At 39.9% G+C, this 22,170-nt stretch overlaps 2 protein-coding genes across 4 annotated transcripts in view; both read left to right on the plus strand.

The window, feature by feature from the left end:
* The window catches only part of kif1aa (kinesin family member 1Aa), a 40,510-nt gene extending 26,503 nt beyond the window's left edge, over positions 1-14,007 (plus strand). For 2 of the 3 annotated variants that reach the window (XM_028587962.1, XM_028587963.1), the window contains exons 26-48: positions 1,039-1,157; positions 1,277-1,362; positions 1,452-1,581; positions 2,145-2,295; positions 2,408-2,498; positions 2,589-2,707; positions 2,828-2,883; positions 4,510-4,618; positions 4,823-4,889; positions 5,003-5,087; positions 5,196-5,301; positions 7,523-7,549; positions 10,094-10,208; positions 10,325-10,458; positions 10,542-10,603; positions 10,683-10,828; positions 11,970-12,158; positions 12,383-12,454; positions 12,548-12,669; positions 12,863-12,991; positions 13,083-13,275; positions 13,380-13,498; positions 13,938-14,007. In XM_028587962.1, the coding sequence (XP_028443763.1) occupies positions 1,039-1,157; positions 1,277-1,362; positions 1,452-1,581; positions 2,145-2,295; positions 2,408-2,498; positions 2,589-2,707; positions 2,828-2,883; positions 4,510-4,618; positions 4,823-4,889; positions 5,003-5,087; positions 5,196-5,301; positions 7,523-7,549; positions 10,094-10,208; positions 10,325-10,458; positions 10,542-10,603; positions 10,683-10,828; positions 11,970-12,158; positions 12,383-12,454; positions 12,548-12,669; positions 12,863-12,991; positions 13,083-13,275; positions 13,380-13,498; positions 13,938-13,980 (2,470 nt within the window). In that variant the 3' untranslated portion in view covers positions 13,981-14,007. The remainder of the gene's footprint in view (positions 1-1,038; positions 1,158-1,276; positions 1,363-1,451; positions 1,582-2,144; positions 2,296-2,407; positions 2,499-2,588; positions 2,708-2,827; positions 2,884-4,509; positions 4,619-4,822; positions 4,890-5,002; positions 5,088-5,195; positions 5,302-7,522; positions 7,550-10,093; positions 10,209-10,324; positions 10,459-10,541; positions 10,604-10,682; positions 10,829-11,969; positions 12,159-12,382; positions 12,455-12,547; positions 12,670-12,862; positions 12,992-13,082; positions 13,276-13,379; positions 13,499-13,937) is intronic. The other variant, XM_028587964.1, reaches the window with a different exon arrangement.
* Positions 14,008-17,548: 3,541 nt separating this feature from the next.
* scly (selenocysteine lyase) lies at positions 17,549-22,128 on the plus strand. Its single transcript, XM_028587967.1, has 13 exons — positions 17,549-17,666; positions 18,527-18,610; positions 18,719-18,828; positions 19,021-19,121; positions 19,265-19,442; positions 19,572-19,699; positions 19,944-20,099; positions 20,186-20,292; positions 20,407-20,443; positions 21,061-21,144; positions 21,379-21,478; positions 21,665-21,740; positions 21,838-22,128. The coding sequence occupies exons 2-13, from the start codon at positions 18,597-18,599 to the stop codon at positions 21,989-21,991; spliced, it is 1,245 nt and encodes a 414-aa protein (XP_028443768.1). The 5' UTR covers positions 17,549-17,666; positions 18,527-18,596; the 3' UTR covers positions 21,992-22,128.
* Positions 22,129-22,170: the final 42 nt, after the last annotated feature.

Consider the following 22,170-nt stretch of genomic DNA (forward strand, 5'->3'; position numbering starts at 1 on the left):
GGCATGCCAGAGCACAAGTCTTTTCATTTTGACTTTTTTTGTCAATTTTTACTTAAATACGTCTGATGATGAACTAGTGCCCCTCTCTTCACAAATTAGCACTTCGTCCTAGGAGGTGCACTTTGATTTTTGATGTCATTCGTTGTTGATTTTTGGTGTAGCATACAATATATCAAGCTGTTGGCAGTTTTTATTCAAGCTGAGCCATGTTCCGTATGATGATTTCTGTTCCATTTGCTTTTGATTCCTTTGCGTCGAGAAGTTGAAAGCATTTTTGTTCACCCTTTTTGTCCTGAGCATGCCTTCTTTGCACCTCACCAATCTTGTCATAAGCCTCTCCCTTTTTACACTCTCCACCCTTAAATGTTTACCCCTATTAGCTTGTGGAAAATGTGGTCCTTGACCGCAAGATCAAGTATTGTAGCTAAAGACAGGAGATTGAGAAACCAGAAAATAGGAACATTTCTAGTGCAGTTGTTTCCCGCATTTATATTGTCAAGAGTTAGTCTTTGCCACTAGTGCTGAAGTATTTTCAAGTCTAATGCAAAAACAAAGTGCCTCAGGTGCTCATTTTGGCTTTGTACATTTGATTAAAGTATAGTGTTTTAATATTGAGGCACGATGCACATTTTAGTGCAGAAGCATATAATCATTAAGCAATGCAAAAAAGCACTATTTCAGTCTGTCATTATTTTGCAGTCATTTAAAGAATTCAAAGTTGAACCTTACACACATGCTCCTTAGCCTCACCAAGCTTTCATCCGTACAATACAAACGTTAAGCGATACTGCATGTGAGCCATACATGTCCTGATAATGTCATTATTTATAAATGGTGAGGAAAAGCCCCCACAAAGCGATAGTAAAGGGAAGCCATGGCCATCGCAAGAGCAGTCCCAGCTTCTGTTTGGTTGCTTTGCAGCTCTGTGTTCTGTTGTCCAGTCCAGTGAAATTTGATCAAGTGTGAGCCATCTCCTAACTTGGTTGTTTGTAATCTTTTTATTAATTCTCTCTCTCTCTCGTTCTGCTTCCTATCCAGGGCTTTTGTTTATCTGAGTAACCTGCTGTACCCGGTTCCTCTCGTCCACCGCGTGGCCATCGTCAGCGAGAAGGGGGAAGTGAAGGGCTTCCTCCGAGTGGCGGTGCAGGCCATATCAGGTAAGGCTCGGATCCTAGGCCTCACCATTGTTGAAAATAGGGCATGAAGGGATTGAAAGGACAGGCAGTGTGTGACTTCTTGAGGGAGTGAAGTGAAGGTGCTTTGTGTTTCCCTCCAGCTGATGAGGAAGCTCCCGACTACGGCTCAGGAGTGAGGCAGTCAGGCACTGCCAAAATCTCATTTGAGGATCAGCAATATGAAAAGGTAGAGACAATCACTACACATAGTACATACAGGATTCACCTGTATATACTAACCTGTTAACCAGTCTGTTTTGCAACTTGTTTTTGCAGTTCCAGTCCGAGTCCTGCTCTGTAGGACTGTCCCGTACAGGGATTTCACAGGAGGAGCTTCGTATCGTGGAGGGGGAGGGGCAGAATGCAGAATTGGGACCCTCAGCTGATGAGGTCAACAATAACACATGTGCGGGTAATGGTATTTTAAGAGTGAATGGACATGTGTTTTGTGTGTTTGAGTGTGTGTGCATGTACAGTGCGTGTAATGTCCGACTCGGCCCAACTGGTGGGTGGTGATGGTGCAGTGGATATGACACATGCCTTTGGTGTGGGAGACCTGGCTTCAATTCCCACTGTGATACATCAACCAGTGTGTCCCTGAGCAAGACACTTAACCCCTAGTTGCTCCAGAGGCGTGCGACCTCTGACATATATAGCAAGTCGTAGCAAATATATGTAAGTCGCTTTGGATAAAAGCGTCAGCTAAATGACATGTAATGTAACTGTGGCCTAAATCTGGCACACCTGGCTGCAAGAGTCATGCCAGACTGATGCTTTCTGCATAAATGACTCACAATGGAATTAGCTCAAAACAAGGAGAAGCTAATACTTGGCCCAAATCAGCCAAAGTCAGTGCCCCAAATCCTAGCCAAACCTCATCCATCCATTTTCATGTTGCCAGAAAACAACCTGGCTGCCTGGAATGCCAGCTTTAACCAGTGTCTGATTTTTATTTTGCGTTCCTAGCAGCTGGTGCAGATGAGCTGGAGACTCCGCTGAAGAGTCTGGATGACACAACTCTGGAGCACCTGAGGATTGGTAATGTTTTTACCTTCAGGGTGACTGTCCTGCAAGCCTCCAGCATCTCTGCAGAATATGCTGACATCTTCTGCCAGTTTAAGTAAGCAGTTCATCAGACATTTTTCATTGTACACTCTTCCCACTATTGTCAATATTTATCATGATCCTTTTACAGTTTCCCATGTAAATGGTGCAATTTGGATTGATTTCAGTTTCATCCACCGCCATGATGAGGCCTTTTCCACTGAGCCCCTAAAAAACACAGGCCGCGGACCCCCTCTTGGCTTCTACCATGTGCAGAATGTAAGAAGTATCAGCCAAGTATCAGTACAATGATGAGCTGTGAGGTTTAAATAGGTTAAGTGTTTTAACATCACTGTGTTGTTTTTATAGATTGCTGTTGAAGTTACTAAATCCTTTGTTGACTACATCAAGACTCAGCCAATTGTGTTTGAAGTGTTTGGACACTACCAGAAACAGCCTTTTCTTCCACTCTGTAAAGACGTCATCAGGTACCAGGCTAGGAAGTCTGCTGGTAGAGCTGATTTACTGCTTGCACAAAGATGCAATGTACTGTATATAGTTGTGTTTTCATGAAATGATACATGATTGTGTGTTATTTCCACTCCCAGTCCACTACGTCCCTGCAGAAGACAGTTCCCACGAGTGATGCCTCTGTCCAAACCAGGTAAAAAAAAAGCCCTTGCAGAGTTACTTTGCTTGAATTCCGCCATTTATTTATGTAGTATTGTCTTTGTACTGGTCTCCATGCAAGTCACGTCATCTTAGCCTCATGTTGTTGGGTATGAGCAGTTGACTCTGACGCCTCGCCAGACCGGGAGAAATCGCTGGACCTGATCCGGTACCTGGTCCCAGATGTGTTCAATGGGGCGCTGGTGGACTCGTTGTCAGACCACGCTCTGTCTGCTGCTGGCTTGGCTGCTTCCTTCTTACTGGAAGGAACTGAGCGAGCTCAGCTGACAGCTCCACCCACCTCTATCTGTTCAGTTATTAAAGCTCAGAAGCCGGGTTGGTTATTGATATCGGATCCAAGAGAATCCTGTGACTGAAAGCCTTTTTATCTCAAGTGTTTAACATGGTGTGATTTAATAAATTTCCAAAGCAACTGTTATGTCACATTACAATTAATATTATTATTTAGAGATTCAAGCTGTTGTGACAAGAAGCATCAGTTTTGCTCAAGTATTGCTCAAATTAACACTGTTAAGTTCTTCCAGCTATTGGGTTCGATGTTCTGTAATTGACACTGTGACATGTTCTTCCTGTAGAAAAGGAAATAGTGTCACAGAAAAGAACAAAGATTTTAAATTATTGTTTGTATTACTATTACCACTGGTCATTAACTAGTACAAGCTGTTATACTTTTAAAATGAAACTATTTGATATTAAAAGGTAGTTTTCTTGTGTCAGGATTCAGTTGGATTGGCTCTCTGGTGTACTTTGTGTTAACTGTCGACCTGCGTGGTGGATTCTCCTTGCAGTTCCCTCTTTGAACTCTTGTTGAACTGGATCACAGTGTCTTTCTGCTAAAGTAGTCATGAATAATACTCTCTTACATAGGAATGTTAAATATACTGCACATTATACTGTATACATATTTGTTGCACAGATAAGATTAGACTTTATTTATCTCCAGAGAGGAAATTTACATGTTACAGCAGTCCGAAGAGGTAGGAAGCAGCTAAAGAACTACTTGAAATAATACAACAAAATAAGAACTAAGGAGATTTCATTTGAAAGGTATAATACATTATATACATAACAATACTGTATACTGTACATAATGTGTGCATTGTGAAAATATATATATGTGCATATATGTGTGTATATATATTATATATATTACTGCAAACAATATTTATTAAATACTATATAATATGTTAGCTTGAGCTTGGGCCTAACTGCATGCAAATCTTTTTTTTCATGCACTCTCTCACTCCTTTTGGGGACCTACCTTATCCTTACCTTAACTCATAGTCGGACTAGATTTAATAATTTCTACAAAACAATGATGATCAAGGTTTATGAATACGTAAAATCTGAAGGAAACAAAGGTTTTTGAGTGGTATTCTCCTTTAAGAGAGGACAGCAGAGTTGCCTATAAATTTGCTGAAGGAAAGGAGCGCCTTCTAAGTGGCTTCCTTTCTTATCTGCATCACTGATTTCCTTTCTTCTTCCCTTTCTCCTTCCTTTGTAGGTTTAGCAGCTCCCTGCTGTTAGCCACTAGTATGCTCTCTGTCTACGCTCAACCTGTCTTCCTGTCTTACACTCTCTGTCTCCTTTTTCAACACAGTACCTGCCACCAAGCTGACAGCGATGACCCGCCCGCAGGCAGGACCCTGTCACTGCAAATATGATCTCATGGTGTTCTTTGAGATCTGCGAGCTGGAGGCCACTGGAGAGTGAGTATCCTGGGTCAAGGGGTGACCCAGAGCAGTTGGTTTTGGCAGAGATTTCTATTAAATAATTATTATTTATTATTATTATTATTATTTATTATTATGTTAAATTGATCCAGAAACAGTTTGGACCAAATGTCTCAAGCATTGTTGATCACTGGCACATGAACAAATGAGTGAAGCTGGTTTTCATCTGTGTCCTCCCAGCTACATCCCTGCAGTGGTGGACCACAGAGGAGGAATGCCTTGTCATGGCACATTCCTACTGCACCAGGTAAGTCAGTCACACTGTGAGCAAATATCATATTTGGAAGATGTTTAAATGAACTAAACATAACCATACCTCTTTTTCTTTCTTTGCTGTCTGTCTTCTCTTGATAACCACAGGGCCTCCAGAGGAGAATCAGCGTTACCATTGTACATGAGTCAGGAGGTGACATGGAATGGAAGGACATCCGTGAGCTTGTTGTGGGTTAGTTTGGTTTTCATGCTTTCTTACACCTGAAAACCAAACATTGCACCAACAGTGATATTATCTTTTGCATGTGCTGTTCTAACTGAGGCACTTGTGTGTTCCTAGGTCGTCTCCGCAACACCCCTGAAGCTGATGAGACCATCATCGACCCCAATATTCTGTCTCTCAACATCTTGTCTGCTGGGTATGTCAGGCCCATGCAAGACGACCGGTACGTACTGGTGTCGACATTTGATAGAAACAGTCAGATCTTTGCAAATTAAGTATATCACTGGGCCAGCCCCTCTTTTGTAGGTTTTTATGAGATTTTCAATATATATGGTCAATGGGAATTCAATATTAGTGGCCACATATACTGTATGTTTGTTTATTTTAAGGTTGTGGCAGCTTCGCTAAATTTGGAAACCAGTCTATGGTTCAGATTTTTATGTCAACAACAGTGTTATCTGAGGACCTCACTTTATTACTGTTGTGGCAGCTCCTACACTGGAACATGGCACACGGGCAAATGCATGGCATTGTGAACCAGCTGTACTTGTCAAAACAAAAAAGCATGGCAGACGATGTACAACTTGAATGTTATAGCAAACCTTTAGCAAACCTTTAGCAAGTACTTTTGTTATCTTTATAACTGTGTCTGCATGAGTATAGTTTCCTTTTTCTAATTGCAGGAGGCTACACATACAGTACAACATCCAGAGTGACCATGAGCAAAGTGAATCAAAGAGTTATTTAAGAGTCGTTTTTGAAACTTAAGTCTGCCACTTCAGTAGTTATGAATTCACTTGTCCATGCTGGCTGTGCGACCCTCCTATGTGTTATTCTGTGCTTTTCGTTCGTTTGATTGTCTTCGTTGCACCTACATGTTGCATCTCACCTTGTTCCTCACCTCACCTTTAACCCGTCTCATCTCTCTGCCATGATTAGATCCACTAACACCAACACTGACCTGCGTATAGACTTCAAGAGCCACACATTTTAACCAAGCGCAAGTCAATACACTGTATCTCACCACTGAATGAACAGCATTAATTAATTAATGAATACAGTAGCATCACAATATGATATTAAAATGCATGTCTTTCTAACTCCAGCAGCATGTGTCACTGCGTAGTGTAAAATCAATAACAAACCTTAAATTATCTGTATTTTGACTCAATATGATGCCATACATTGGACATACAACATTCCATCATCACTTTATTAAATCCCTTAATTAACTCTCGATATTTAAGAATCACAGACTGGAGAAAACAATGAAAAATGCTTCATGCACTGACCTATGTAATGTGTAATTTAAAGCCCTATAAATGGTGTTTCAGGGTGTGTTGTGTGATTGCAGCCTAGTTTATAGAGTAGCAGGGAGAAGGTGCAGTGTGAATGTGAGGCCTGAATGAAACTCACAGCTACAGGAAACAACAACCCAACAGACCAATGCCATTGCTAATATCATACTGAAATGAACACAGAGTGTTTTACTAACGTCATAAAATTCACCAAAGGACACAGAAATTAGGTATTTCTTTGTGACTGTGAAATACTATAAGCAAAAGGTATGCACTGAGGTTCCCACAAACAAGATGGGCCTTGGTCCCAAGTACTTAAATTGTGGTGAAGTGTTATGTTTTATGTTGTTCTGCAGCCAGCCAGTAGAGGGCACTGGGTTTCTTTAAAGACTAGTGTCCCTACAGTATAATGAAAACTTGTGTTTTGGAAAGTACTGATATGTTATGCAGGTAACATTTTATTCAAGAAATAGAGTTTATCACTGGCATAAAAAAAACACAATTAACATTGTCTTTTGACATCCAAAGTCCCTTAACATTAACTTCACCACTGTGTAGTGGCACAATAGCTCATAATAAGTGGTAGCATGTGTCATACAGTATGCCCCCACAGTGTATTCACAGTGTATTATATAAACAATTATCAGTGTAGGTTTCCTACTAATGTCCTTTTAGCAAAAATTATTATATTATCCAAGTTCAATTTATGACAACTGTAAAGTATTTTTGCCATTTAACTCACTTTGTATTATTTTTGTGACCCTCTGTTTTTGGCTCATTGCTTAATCCCTCTGCTTTCCCAACTCCAAAAAGCATAACAATACCGGCAATACCACCCCCCAGACCTGGGTTCACCGACTTCTAATCAAAAGCAACCAAACGCTCCAAGCAGCACTGTCCAGTGGCCCTGCTCGACCGGCCTTTCTTTGACCCTGGTGCTGCACCCTTGGGGTTTTCAGCCCTCAATGTTTGTCCTGCTATGGCCTCAATGGCCAAGAATTGGGTTTAAGGGCTCAGCATCGGGTCAGGCTGTGGCCCAGTGTGGTCTCTGCTCAGTCTTGCAGAGACTAACATCAAGGTATATATGGATGCTAACATTTTTCTCCCTCCAGTCCACTAACGGAATGTTGTTTTTTGCTTTTGCAGACAGTTTCTTGATTCGGACATGCCTAGGTATATTATTTTGCCTCTCTTATCATGCTCTTAAGTTACACAAACACCTCATCTTACTAAAGTTCTCTACACCCTGTCTTTCCTACTCAGCCTCCCGTGTTTTGTTTCCCTCTGTCCTACTCTATCATTATTGTCAGCAATTCATCTGTGCCTCTTTGTTTTCCCCCTTCTCATGAGAAGTGAGGGATGTGGTTCTGCATGTCCCCCTTTCTCTTGCTGCGCTGGGTGTGTGTGTTTGAGCTGTTATCAGGCTGCGGTTTATGATGGACAGGTTCGGCATGGCTCGCTTTGCTTCACATGGATTGTCCTTGGCTGTGTCTCTGCTGGAGGTGTCGTGGGGCCAGTATTGCTATCTTTTTTTCCTCTTCAGCAGTTGCTGCAGGAAGGATCTAATAAGGCAGATTTTAGAAAGTGTACAGTCAAAATTTGGTCACTTTTGCATTGCTCTTTTGGATAATTTTTTTTTAAAAATATTACAGACATGTTTAAAAAGTATCTTTTTACTCTGCCCTTCTCCTGATTGTTTACAGGTATTGATTTAATCACAGTCAGATTAAATTTAAAAAGCAGCAATGTCACATCCAACATGATTGCGCTCCCAATGATTTACTACAATGGTTGTACTGGGGGGGGGAGAAGCAGTATGGATAAGAGGTATCAATACTTGCCAGTAGAGGTCGGTAGTGATCCATTATAACAACACACTACATTTTTAACAACAAGGGCAAAGAGATGCATCCCTGTCTTGAGCAAGAATATTCAGAAAATCTCCACTCCGTTTATTATTTTCATATTGTTGACCTTTGCAGTTAAGCAATATTTTGAATCCATGGTTATGATTTTGTTATTTGCCTCTAATCCCATGAGAGAGAGGACTTCTCATCACAGCTACAGAACATTGACAGGAACACTAGTCATCCTGTAATGCACTGTAATATGGAACACATCATTTACAATACCCATTCTGGCACGCTATTTAAATGCAACTATTAAAATGCAGCTATTAAAATCTAATCCAGTGAACCATTACCTCACCAGTAGCACTTTGCTCAAAATTGCTGCAATGTTGTGAATATTTTGAAATCTCGTACCTCAGTGAAACTCTGCCAAACACCAGAAACAAACGGCTCCTCACATGTTCCGCCAGCAGCATGACTTCAATCCAGCATTTTTAGGAGGTAGTAAAACACAGAGAAGCACATGTTGGTGTAGTGCAAAGAGGAAATTGCTTCCTTGTAGTGTAAGCGAACACTTTTCTACTACTGGGAAAGAAGTCTGCATATTTGTGTGTGTGTGTGTGTGTGTGTGTGTGTGTGTTTTTGTTAATGCACTTGCTAATTACTTAAAAACAGGCCATCTCTACACTGAATCCCCTTTATTCACACAGAGCAGCAGTGAGTTCTATTCACTAGAGTTAACTCAGTTCATTGCTGTTTGCTTTCTTTTGGGTGACACATTGTTCACTTTCCCACAAGGTCACCTCAGTCCAAGGCCAGTGGGCCCAACATCTGAACCTCATGAAGAGTCCTTTCAGCCTGTTTTTATGGCTTACAGAAACATTAGTTTCCTTTTACAATTCATGCTTGGATTATCTTTTTTTTTTATTTAAGGCTGTACCAGGATTCAGGCCAGAGGAATAACTGGTTTCAGTGTGTGAATATTTTGCCTTGGGGAAAATAGGAAAAATGGTGTACATTAACGTATATGGAGTAATTCAAAGGCGTAACAGAAAGCAGTATTGTTTTGCTTGGGGAATGGTCATGTGCTGTTATTTGACGTTTTCAATGGTAGAGCAGGATGAGACATTCATCAAATTGATCAGCACCTTCTACAGGATTTCTCAACACTCTTTTATTGGTGAGCTGTACAATCCATGGCGGTGTTTAGATAATGAGATAACAGTGTGCAAAAAAGACAAACACCATCCCAGCCATACAAGCGCACAACCACAACATACTTTCTGACTCTCACTTTCTATTCTTTTGCTGATTTCTTCTTTCTCACAGCATTTCCTTGGGAATTGACCATAGGTATTTCACTGCCCTGTCCCTCATTTCGTCTTTCTGTCTCTCACCCCCCTCCTCCTTCTTCTGTACTAATAGTCATCTCAGCTCTCTTTGTTTTTCTGTGGTGTTTTGTACAAAGCAGAGCAAAAACTGAGTAAGCCTGTTGCATGCAAAAAGATTTCATTGGCACTGTTGTTGTATTGTGATTTTAGGAATACTTACAATGTTTAAATACTGTACAATGCCAAAAGTAAATTGACTATGACTGTATTTACTAATGATAATATAATATAATGATATTGTGTTATCAAATCATATTTTAGTCTACGTCTTTCAGTATGTGAAATATTTTTGATTATTAAAGTATTGTTATTATTATGTTACATATATACATACAATATATATACATATTACATCTATGTTGTAAGCTTGACAGAATTTAGCATGAGTATAGCTCTGACTGCTAATTTGTTGTTTAGGTAGAAGGAATTCAATTTTGACCGCTGATTTATTTTCTTGGCTTCTTGGATCACCTCAGGACTTTCTACCGCTTCGAGGCCGCTTGGGATAGCTCCATGCACAACTCCCTGCTACTAAACCGAGTCACTCCGTATGGAGAGAAAATCTACATGACCCTATCAGCCTACTTGGAGGTACAGCACAGTGGCTGCATTCATGAGAGAAATGAGCTCTTACGGTATCAGAGGTGATGTGTGAATTACTCTACAGGATCAATGTCAGAAAACCCCTCCTGTTTTATCACTTACAGATGGAGAACTGCCTCCAGCCTGCAATCATAACCAAAGATATCTGTATGATATTTTACTCTCGAGACACAAAGCTCTCAGCCTCCCGCTCTATCCGAAACCTTTTTGGTACTGGAAGCCTGAGAGCGGCAGATGGGTGAGTTTGAAACTTCAAACTATGAAAAACATCATGCATTTCCTGTTTTCGCTCTGTTGATAAAGAGCTCTGTTTTTTTCTAGAAACCGTGTAACTGGAGTTTATGAGGTCAGCCTATGCAACCTAGCAGATGCAGGAAGCCCAGGTGAGCGTCAAGACAAAGTCACTATTTTCCATTAAGCTCATCTGTGCAACATTTCTAATCCTGCACCTAACCACTCCAGGTATGCAGAGGAGACGCAGGCGGGTGCTGGACACCTCAGTGGCCTACGTCCGTGGGGAGGAGAACCTGGCTGGGTGGAGGCCCCGTAGTGACAGCCTCATTCTGGACCACCAGTGGGAGCTGGAGAAACTCAGCCTCCTTCAAGATGTGAGGGCATTGGATACTTTTCTTTTATAGCAAAGTCACTATTATTAACAACTGAAGGCAGATGCTACTGGCCCTCATTTATTAAACCTATATAAACCAAAATATGTGCCTCTAAATCAACAATTATTTTAAACATTTAATAGTAATAGACACAGTCATCAGCCTTCACCATAAATGTGTCTAAGCATACTGTTACTGTGGTTCTTCAGGGTCTTATGTATATAAACATTTAATTAATTGATAGATCATTGACCAGGGTTACTGTAAAACACTAATATGAATGGAATGTGAATAAATATCTACCATAACATAATTTAAAAGAACAACATTTTATATGTTGTTAAACAAAGCTCTAAAGTATAAAGACCATTGTATGATCATATTTAAACGCTGTGTAGTCTTAGTAATCGTGGCACAGAATTTTTAACTAATTGTAATTGTGCTAACTTCTTGGCTTAATGTTGCAATGTTTCTTAATTAAAATAACAGGACTGGAAAACTCACAACATGTCTTAAAGCTCAACTGGCCATATAAAATGAACCCTAGGTTTCTAGAACTCAACTTTGAGTTAGAAGCCAAGGAACCTAAGTGCAGATGTAAAATTTCAAGACAAGAACTTCAGCTTTGTTGTGATTTCACTGCAGAACACTATGAGACATCCAGTCTATAATCTTCTGTAAACAATTATGTAATGTAGTAAAGATGGAAAATTCAGCTGGTTTCACAAATACATAAAACAGGATATCATCAGCATAGCAATGATATGAGACACAGCCAAACAAAAGGATAAGAGAGCATGTACAGGGAGAATAAGCCAGGACCCAGGATAGATCCTTGAGGAGCTCCACAGTTTAAGAAGCACAATCAGACAATGAGAAATAAGTTACGATTAGAAAGGTAGGAAGACAACCATTCAAGAGCTATACATTACCCGATATCCAAACCCACCTCTTCAGACTATCTAATAAAATATTATGATTTATGGTATTAAAAGCAGCTGTGCCTCTGATGGAAACCAGACTGGAATTTGTCAATGTATTCCTTTACAATTTCTAAAGGTTGCTTGCAGACAACTTTCTCTAAGTTTCAGCAAGGGACATTGTCAATGATTGTGATGCCCCCCCGCCCCCATACTCTCAGGTGGAGAAGACCAAACATTACCTCCTGCTAAGGGAGAAACTGGAGTCTACCCTGCTCATGGGCCAGGATTCCCTGCAGACCCGCATCACTGAGGAGCTGAGTGAGTCCCCTCAACCCCCCGAGGTCGACCACGAGGTCAGCTCCAGCTCAGAAATCATCACTGAGAGGCAGAGGGAGCTCGCTGCTAAGGTCAGCCATCATTACTTAGTGAACACTGAATTTCATGTTTGACTTAGTGCAGTCTTGAATGTATTTTGTTGACAGATAAGAATTTGTCCTGTTCTATGATTTTTTTCACATCAAGTCGGTACTTTATCTACCTCGCTGTATGTGCATTTATGTCATGATTTTACTTACAGTATCTTGTATCTAACCTTAGAAGACATGTTAAGCTCTCTGTCCTTTACACACAGTGTTTGCGGCTGCTCACTCACTCCTTTAACCGAGAATACAGCCATGTGTGTGTCAGCGCCAGTGAAAGCAAGGTAGTGCTCAAACACTCCATTTTAACCTACACACACAAAATAAGCAGATTGTCTTTTGGTTCCTCACAGTCTCGGTGTTTTTGTGTGTTACAGATCTCAGAGATGTCCGTCACCATGCTAAGAGACTCCGCTTCAATCTCTGCTCTCAACACAATCACACCCTCCTCAACATGCCCTTCGCTGGTTGATGGTTGCTATAGCAACCCTGAACTCAGGTCAGTTGTTATTGTTATGTAATAATTGTCATCCTTAGTAGCCTTTGTTGTGTGTGGCAGTCTAGATTAGCCACATTTTGTATATTTTCAGAATAAAATGTTTTGATACCATGATGGAAAGCCCTTTGGTCTCATCAGGTGTAGGTAGCTGCTTTGTTCCCAGGCTCATAGACCTCTTGTTTCTGTTCGGCAGACCCCCTATGCCTCGCTCTCGTGCCGTCAGCCCTAGTCCTGACACACAGGAGAAGTCCATCAACCGAGCCTCTGAAACCAAACCACGGACCCGCAAATTTGTCCCTGATATCCAGGAAATTAGAGTCAGGTGAGCCTGCCACAGTAACTCTATGACTTTCTGCTGTGGAGACATATTTTTTGGTTTCACAGGTAGTGATATTTCATCTCTATTTTTGCAGCCCCATTGTGTCAAAGAAGGGTTACTTACATTTCTTGGAGCCACAAACCAACGGATGGGTGAAGCGCTATGTTGTCGTGCGGCGGCCGTACGTCTACATCTACAACACAGAGAGAGACTCTGTGGAGCGGGCTATCCTCAACCTCTCCTCTGCCCAGGTGGAGTACAGTGAGGACCAGCAGGCAATGCTGAAGGTTGGTGATTAACCAAACTCTCCAAAATTCCCTCTTTCTGCTCTCTTATTTGGTGAAAACCTCAGGTGTGGTATAATAAGCTTTTTTTTTGGCTTTTTCACCAGACCCCGTACACATTCGCCGTGTGTACAGAACATCGTGGAATATTGCTTCAAGCCACTAATGACAAAGAGATGCATGACTGGCTGTATGCATTCAATCCTCTCCTTGCTGGAACTATCAGGTAAAAAATACTGTAATAGGTAAAAGTAAACAAACTTTTAACTGGAAAATGTATCTTTAAAGCTTTAGTGAGTAACTTTTTGATATTAATAAATGTCCAATACATTCAAGCCAAATGAGTTGCTACAAAGCTAATTAAAACTATCAGCTCCGCACAACTCTCTCTGGATTTGTCAGTATGGCTGTGTTTAGAAATTATATAATAATAATAGATAATTTTCTCTTCTGAAGAGTCCATCATGTTTTTTTAATCCTCCGTGTCCTCCTTGGCTACTAGCAACTGGGTGGAGGAGGGGGGAGGGGGGCGGTGCGTGGTCACGGAAGGCTTGTATCATGTGGATGCACCGACAGAATTGTTGTCCTTACTTAGAATTCCTCATGGGGGAGACAGAAACTACACACTATAGCTTCAACACAAATACATCTTTTCTGCCTCTCAGGTCAAAGCTGTCGAGAAGACGAGCTGGACAGATGAGGATGTGAAACAAGACTCTGTACAAATCTCATGAGAGAAGAATGAATGCAGAGACTAAACATGTACATAGATCCTTGTCCTTATCCTTAACCTTGTGCTGAGCCCTATTCCTCCCCCTCCCACCCGCCCCCCCCTCCCCACCACCACCACCACAGTCACCAACAACCATCAAAGCGCCCATTCCGTGTCAGGCATTTGCTGCAGTGTGAGTCTCATAGTTTGAAGAACCTCTTCAAAAATCTGTCACTGTACTGTACTGGAGTTTATTCATAGCTGGACGATTGAAGAAAATGGAGTAGCAACAGTTTCTTATCTCAGAATACATACGTATAGTAATGTACTGTAGTTGTTGTCAGTGACACATCAAGCCTTATACATTTACTCCTTAAAAAAATGCAGTGACATTTATTTTTACCCAAAGCTGCCATGTCAGTGAGGATCTCATTCCTACATTTGCATCAGTAAATAGAAAATCATGCAGATTCTTCTCGACTCTATGGCTATATATACAGTGTCTAACCTGGTTTGCATACAACGTACATGCTAAAAAAAAAAAAAGACAGTTGAGTGTAACTCTTTAGAATAATTCTGTTTTCTTTCTAGTCCATAAATCATGACATTGAGCAATCTGCCTCCTATTCTTAAAACTTCTTTGAAACCTTAACACACACAGCCTGGCAAAGGAGCGGCATGTCATAATAGATCATGTTCTTGCGGCATTTTGATCAATCCATGTCGTTTTAGCTACTTGTAGGAGCACCAAGGGTATTTACATTCACACAATAAGTAATCCAATGTCATCACCATTAATCCTCCCAATTTAATCTCATTCTCTACCTGAATTTTATTTGTTTTAAAATGTGATATATTTAGATATTTAACAGCTGTATTATTTATTTCTGCATGTATTTATTTACAAAGACATTTATATTTCTAAAGTAGTAGTACCGTGCAATTTCTGCACATTGCACTTTTTAATATGAGTTCCTTAAATGTTTGAATAATACAACCTTGGCCCCATGCAGTTAATGCTATTTAAACAGTTTAATAATTTTGATTGGCCATTTTCTTTGTGCTGAAGATCTCTTGAATAATACTATCCCCTTTAAGATTAGGATAGTCACACCTGACCTTTGACCCAACTGATATACATCTAAAAGGTCAAAGTATTGTTAGGTAGAGAATATTAAGGTGGTCTGAACTTCCTCAGCTGCACAAAGCTACCTTGTTAAATGATCAAAAGTACAAACTGTTCCTCACAGTACAGAATAAGGAACTGGTTTATATTGATTAAATGTAGTGCCTCTCTTTTCAATCATACTGTACAGTATGCCTCTGCACCAGTTGCTTTGAAACTACATCCTCCATGCTGCTATAGTACTGTTCTGGAAGTGTCTGCAGATCACATCACTTTCTGGCTTTTCATCATCGTCATCATCATCATCATCATCATCATCATCATCACTTACATATTCAGACAATAAGGTATAATGTATGTGAATGTTACATATCTAATATGGCAATCAGTTGTCATATAGTATGGAATGTCCATAACACAGAGTATACTTGATGTTTGTACATTATGTGTTTTGTATATTATTGTGTTAACTATCATGTTTTGATTGGAAAGAAATCAATGCTGTTGACAGTTTCAAAGTGCAAGTTGAAAGACCGTACAACTGTTCTTTGTAATCCCTTCATCTGATCCTTGATGAAAATTGCTACTGTGCTTTTTCTACTGCATTTCATTCAAATTGATTATGAATCCAAAAATGTTACCTGTTCAAAAACTAGGTACAGATGAAGTTTTGGAGTTGTTGTGTGAAGTTTGATTGATAAGCATGCCTCAGGTTAGCCAGCCTAGAGTGCATGCTCGCTGACAGTTTGACATTTCACTTACACAATCTCCAATCAGTAAACTGTTACACAAAAGTGCAAGAATAATAAATTTAGCAGGGGATTAAATTGTAACAGCAATTCAGTATGTTTTTATTTTTGCTGCTGAGGTAATCCATACAATATAAACATGTTTCCCGAGATTGGAAAGTATTCTGTGTGTTGTGGACATATTCTGTGATCAAATCAAAACAATTTACAGCCATACATGTGTGCACAACTGTCAGTAGTTGTGGCTAATCAAACAGTCAAATGTCTGTTAATATCTTTCGCTTGTTGTGTAGCAAGTCCTGTGATCAATGTTATGATCAAAGTCTATCACAGACTGTTGGCAGAGACTGCAGTTGTATTTTATCTGGCTATAGCATCATCATTGAGGGAATGCCCTGCTGTTCTGTACATTACACTGTCTCAAGCACTCTTTTCTGTCTCATTTAAATTAAAACACAATCTTAAAATGCGAGCCCGGAATTGCTCCAGTCTGATCTGTGTTGAGATTATTCTTGGTGTTTTCATCTGGCATTTTAATGTGCGTCACATTTGAGCCAACCAAAGTTTTGTTGGTGCAGTCACAAAAAAATCACACTGAATGTACATTGATATTTGAAAATACTTATTTTGCTGGAGTGGTTATGTTGACCTGTCTTTTGTTTTCACAGTCTGGTTCCTTATTGATTGTAGGTAGGTTACTATGAGGGAACCATATGGAGGCATTATGGGATATACCTGTAATTATCTGTCCACTGACGTGTGAGGGGATGTTGGTTCATGATGGCCCTGTTAGGCATTGCTTCTTGTACAGAGTAATGCTGTAGGTAACCTTACTGTCACACTCATTTTTCAATATCACCATCATGCTCTGACAGCTTTTGCAAAATCTACTTTTTCTAATACCTCCCCTCCCCTTTCAAAGGAATATCATTTACATTTTTGTGCTTCCACATCTAATCTTTTTTTCTTTTCTTAACTTTCAAATGTCACCAGTTAATTTGTTTTTTTCCTTCTTCAAATGATTTTGCATTGTATATAAACATGATTGCTGTGAACAGTGTATTATAAAGTTGCATCCATTGGGCAGTAGTTCAGTCAGTGTCTCTGAGTGTTGGAGTTTAGCGTCAATTGTTTGTGTACACTAAACACATTGTCATATATTAAATAAACCTGAAAATTATGCAACACAAAGTATGGACTCCTTTTCTTTATAGAATATAGACCCATTTTCAGTATTTGTTTTTGTAACCAAGCAGCACAAATAAATATGAATTGACTGTATTGCACGGTTGTTACCATATAGAAGCAGAATACAGAGTTGCCATGTGTGCATGCCAGCGTTTTGGGACTGTTTATATTTTAAATTTTATTGTGACTTATTTTTGTCTAAATCCTCATCTACTAACGTTAGATTTGAATTGAATTCATCTTTCAGGTTCTTTCAAATTAAGAGCTGCTGTTAGTAAACAGTTTATGCTGCCTTTTGAGTGGTAACGTTATAGGTAAAAAAGAAAAAGACTGAATGGTCTTCACTTTTACTTACGTTCTAAGGTTATATAAATATAATGTATAATAAACAATAAATAAAAATATATAAGAACGTTAAAATAGTTTTGAGCGTTCTCTAACATCTAGTTAATTGCAGCTTTTCCTTTAAGACACCTGGCAACCCAGCGGAGTTCTGCCTCATCCAGTCAGTCCTATGAGTCAGTCCAGTCCTACCTACTGGCTCTGGCTGGTTAGCTAGCTAATGATTGACACAGGCAGTAGTAAATCTATCCAGGACACCTTCACATCACTTCACAAGGTTAGACACAAAGCCAACTATTTCAGCCTGCCGTGTCACACATATCTTATTCATTAGCTAGAGCTTGAAAGCAGATTAACAGTTAAATGTAATCATGCTAGCAAACATGATTTAGCAGCACTAGCTAGCTAACGTTAGCCTTAGCTACAGTTAACAGATGTTACTTACAGTAGGTTAGCATTAGCTGGCTAAATATCATCCCGGTCTCGCAGGCATTTCCAGGGATGGGACAGGTTGTTCTAGCTAATGTTCCAGTTATAGTAGCTACACGTTTTCCCGTGTTTTGAGTTTACCGTAAGCATAGTTGGTACCAGGAAGCTACCCGATAACTTAACGTTAGCTGAGGATACAACGTTACCTGTATGGATGTAACGTTAGCTGACAGAGTGGACTAAGGGAAAGAGACTGGACGCTAAATGTTGGCTTCACATGTGTGATGAACCTGTGTAATCTCTGTGAGATACCCAGTCGGCATTTAATGACATATACAATGATTTGAATTGGAGTAGCCTATACAGTAGTTGACACCACATTTAATCCATCAAGATTCAGTTACATCTGCTGGGTATAATACTACACATACTATATATATATATATATATATATATATATATATATATACATACATACATACATACATACATATATATTCCTACTCTAACTGTCCTTTCTAAACACATTGGAATCGAAACTCAACATAAATGCAACCCTCGCTAATTAAAAAGTGGAGAGATATAAATAAGAGCTTTGCTATAAAGAGTTATTCAGTGTTTAATCCAGTGAATTTAGTTTTTATTGGGAATATTGCCTGACTAATAAATGTACATAGACATTCTGCTAAATGTCTTATTTCTCCCTAGGAGTGTCTGATGACATCACCAGGTAAAAGGTCACACCTTCACTGGCCATACCTTTCAACATTATTCCCAAATGAGTGTAGACAGGTAGGAAGGTTTGATTTGAATTGGTCATGTCGTTAATTAGATTATTTTTAATGCTCTTGAACATAAAATTAGAGAAATTTTCTCTCCAATGTACCTAATGTAATGTAGGATCTACATGGATTACAATGCCACGTCTCCGCTGGAACCACAAGTGATCCAAGCCATTTCTGAAGCCCTCCAGGATGCCTGGGGAAACCCCAGTAGCAATTATATAGCAGGTGAAGAACACTTAAACCTTCAACAAAATGCTATTACACTAAATTAACTTTGGAATTGGAAAGCAAGTGTGTGTGTGTGTGTGTGTGTGTAAATTAATTTACTATCAGTAAGCTAATGCTGATTTTCCCTATTTTGCCTTCTCATCACCCAACCAATGATGTGCAAACAATAAAGTGCTTTTTGTATTCTAGGTGCTAAAGCCAAGGTAATAATTAATCACTCCAGAGAGAGTGTGGCGAGAATGGTTGGAGGTAAAGCAGAAGACATCATTTTCACATCAGGTGGAACGGAGGTAATCAATCTGTTGGTGCACTTTTTTTTTGCTTTGGTTTTTAAAAGCTAAAACAGTTTTGGTTGATGCTGGAAAATATTTTGTGCAAAATAGTGGTATCATTGCATGCAATGGTGGTTCAAAGCAAACAAATCTTCTTTCAGGCCAATAACCTGGTGCTTCACACTGCTGTAGAGCACTTCAGAAGAAGCTGCAGGGCTGCAGAGCAAGGTGAAGGGCACCAGAATGGAAACAATGCTCTTCCTCACATTATCACCTCAAATGTGGAACATGACTCGGTCAAACTAGTAGCTGAGCACCTGCAGAAAGAGGGCAAGGCAGGTAGGAGACAATCCTGTAAAATGTTATTCAGATTAATATCAGACTTTATTTTAACAGCTGTATTCTATAGTAGCTTCCTTACATGTATACCCTTTCTTGACTTGTTGGGTAACTGTTTTTGACACACAGATGTGACATACGTGCCTGTGTCTAAGGTGACTGCCTGTGTGGAGGTGGAGGATATCATTGCTGCGGTGCGTCCCAACACTTGTCTCATCTCTATCATGCTGGCCAACAATGAGACAGGAGTCATCATGGTAAGATAGAGATAGACTCTTCTAGGGTCCCCTGGAAATGTATCTCTTAGTACTCTCAGTACTGCTGTTAGAGAAATTCTACTTTGATTATCATAAAAGATGTTAGAGTAGAACAATCCGTCAATTTCCGAAGGTGAAATAGGTGCTGATGAAGCGGATAAATCCTTCCGTGAATCGATACAATTCCAATGTTAAAACACTGCTCTGTGTGCAGTGCAGTCTAAGTTGCCTTATCTAATGTCAGCCAGTCCAAGAGATCTGCCAGAGAATAAACTCTCTCAACAAGCAGAAGGATCGGCTCAGGATCCTGCTCCACACTGATGCTGCTCAGGCTCTGGGGAAAATCCCAGTAGATGCCTGTGTACTGGGAGTGGATTACCTCACCATAGTGGGACACAAGGTCAGGCATCTGTTGTATAAAATATCTTTATTTGGCATCACAAATAGGTTAATACATGTTATTGACAGGTTTTGTAACATTTCTAGTTCTATGCCCCTCGGATTGGTGCGTTGTACGTGAACGGCCCTGGAAAGAGGACTCCTTTGTATCCCATGCTGTTTGGTGGAGGACAGGAGAGAAACTTCAGACCAGGGTAACATCATCCATTGTCTACTTGAGGAAAAATCAATAAAGTACAAAATATGCATTAAACAATGGTCAAGATCGAAATATAAGGGTCTATTTTCTGTCTTTCTGAAAATTACAGCACAGAAAACACACCAATGATTGCTGGTCTGGGAAAGGTATGTTTCTTGCTCTGGATGTGGAATTCTTTACTCTAAAGGAGGTTTTAGCTTCATGATTTAATTGTGCATAATTCAGTTGGGAAATTAATGTCTTGTCAAAGTAGTTTGGTAGTTGGTTACAAATCTTTAACAATAAGCTTTTTGCATAGCGGTTGTGATTCCATACTAAAATTTATGAAGCTGAAAATGTTTAGACTGTTTGCCAATTAAAATCGTTGCTCATCTTTAGACTGTATCTTGTTGTGTTATTTAATAACTAACTAAATAAAAATGATACATGATCAGTTCTTACATTTAAAAATCAAGTGGTAGCATAGCGCTCTATTGCCCATGTGTGGAACGCGTCCTCCAAATGGATAGTACAACAAGACCTACTATGGGCCAGCATTGTCTGCAGCTGCTCGTGTACACTCCTGTTCGGTTTCACAGATGATCTGATTCATGTAATACTGTCAGAATATAATGACAGTTTGAGCAAATATGACAAAAAGTGATTTTTGATGAAAGTGGCCAACTTGTAGCCTAAATATCATTGATATTATATATTTATTTAGACACCAAAAATGTCATATTAAGTTTCATTTGTAGTGACTGATTTATTATGTGTGTGTTAGGCTGCAGAACTAGTGACCTGTAATCTGTCAGATTATGAAAGTCATATGCGAAGTACCAAACTGTACCTGGAGGAACGACTGAAGGTAAGTTTGAATCCATTTAGAGAGATGAAAGATGTCACAATATAATTGTGACTGTGATAGATGTCAATAGTAATGTCATCAGTTTATGGTGTGATTGAGTTAATTTGAACTCTACTATGACTACGGTTCACAGGTATTTTTGTTCTTAAAATATTATAACCTACATTAGCATTATTCTGTTGCTTCCCTTTTTATGCATTAAAAAAGCGTACCATCAGTATGTTTTCTTTTCAGGCCGTCTTTAAAGACAAGATCCACTTCAACAGCCAATACCCTGGCTCTGATATGCTCCCTAACACATGTAACGTGTCCATCCTGGGCCCAACATTACAAGGTGATCTCATGGCTCCTCTGTCTCTGTCCTATGTCTGGTCTGCCCTGCCAGCCCAAAACACTGTCCTCTAACCCTACACCAATGTTAGTCAGAGACAGTTCATGACCTGCACAGGGCTATTTGTAAACTACAAAGGCTTTAAATGATTTATCTCTCTCTCTCTCTCTCTCTCTCTCTCTGCTTTAGGCTGGAGAGTATTGTCCAACTGTAGGAGGCTGTTGGCCAGCGTTGGTGCTGCCTGCCACTCAGACAGTGGAAACAGGTAAAAGAGGCCCTCTTTCACCTGTTATGCTTTCATCCAGACACCATAATGATCGGGTTACATAACTCCCCTGCACTGCACTCTGTCTGTCCATCAGGCCTTCCCATATCCTTCTGAGCTGTGGGGTCCCCTCAGAGGTGGCAGCTAATGCCTTGAGGTTGAGCGTGGGCAGGGGGACGACCCAAGCAGATGTGGATGCAGTTGTGGAAGATCTGAGGGAAACTGTGCAGCTGCTGGAAGAAATGGACTGACCGCCTTCATGTGCCTAGACAGTCCTGTAGGATGTACAGAATTACAAATACATCATGTGTTTATTGTTACATTAACTGATCATTTAAAATGAATGAAATATTTAATATAAATAATAAAAGGGAAGAACTTGAAGCGACCTGAGGGGTGATGTACTGGAGAGATGACTGTACTCAGCTTC

Source organism: Perca flavescens, chromosome 9 (assembly GCF_004354835.1).
Source record: "Perca flavescens isolate YP-PL-M2 chromosome 9, PFLA_1.0, whole genome shotgun sequence".
Classification (NCBI taxonomy): Eukaryota; Metazoa; Chordata; class Actinopteri; order Perciformes; family Percidae; genus Perca; species Perca flavescens.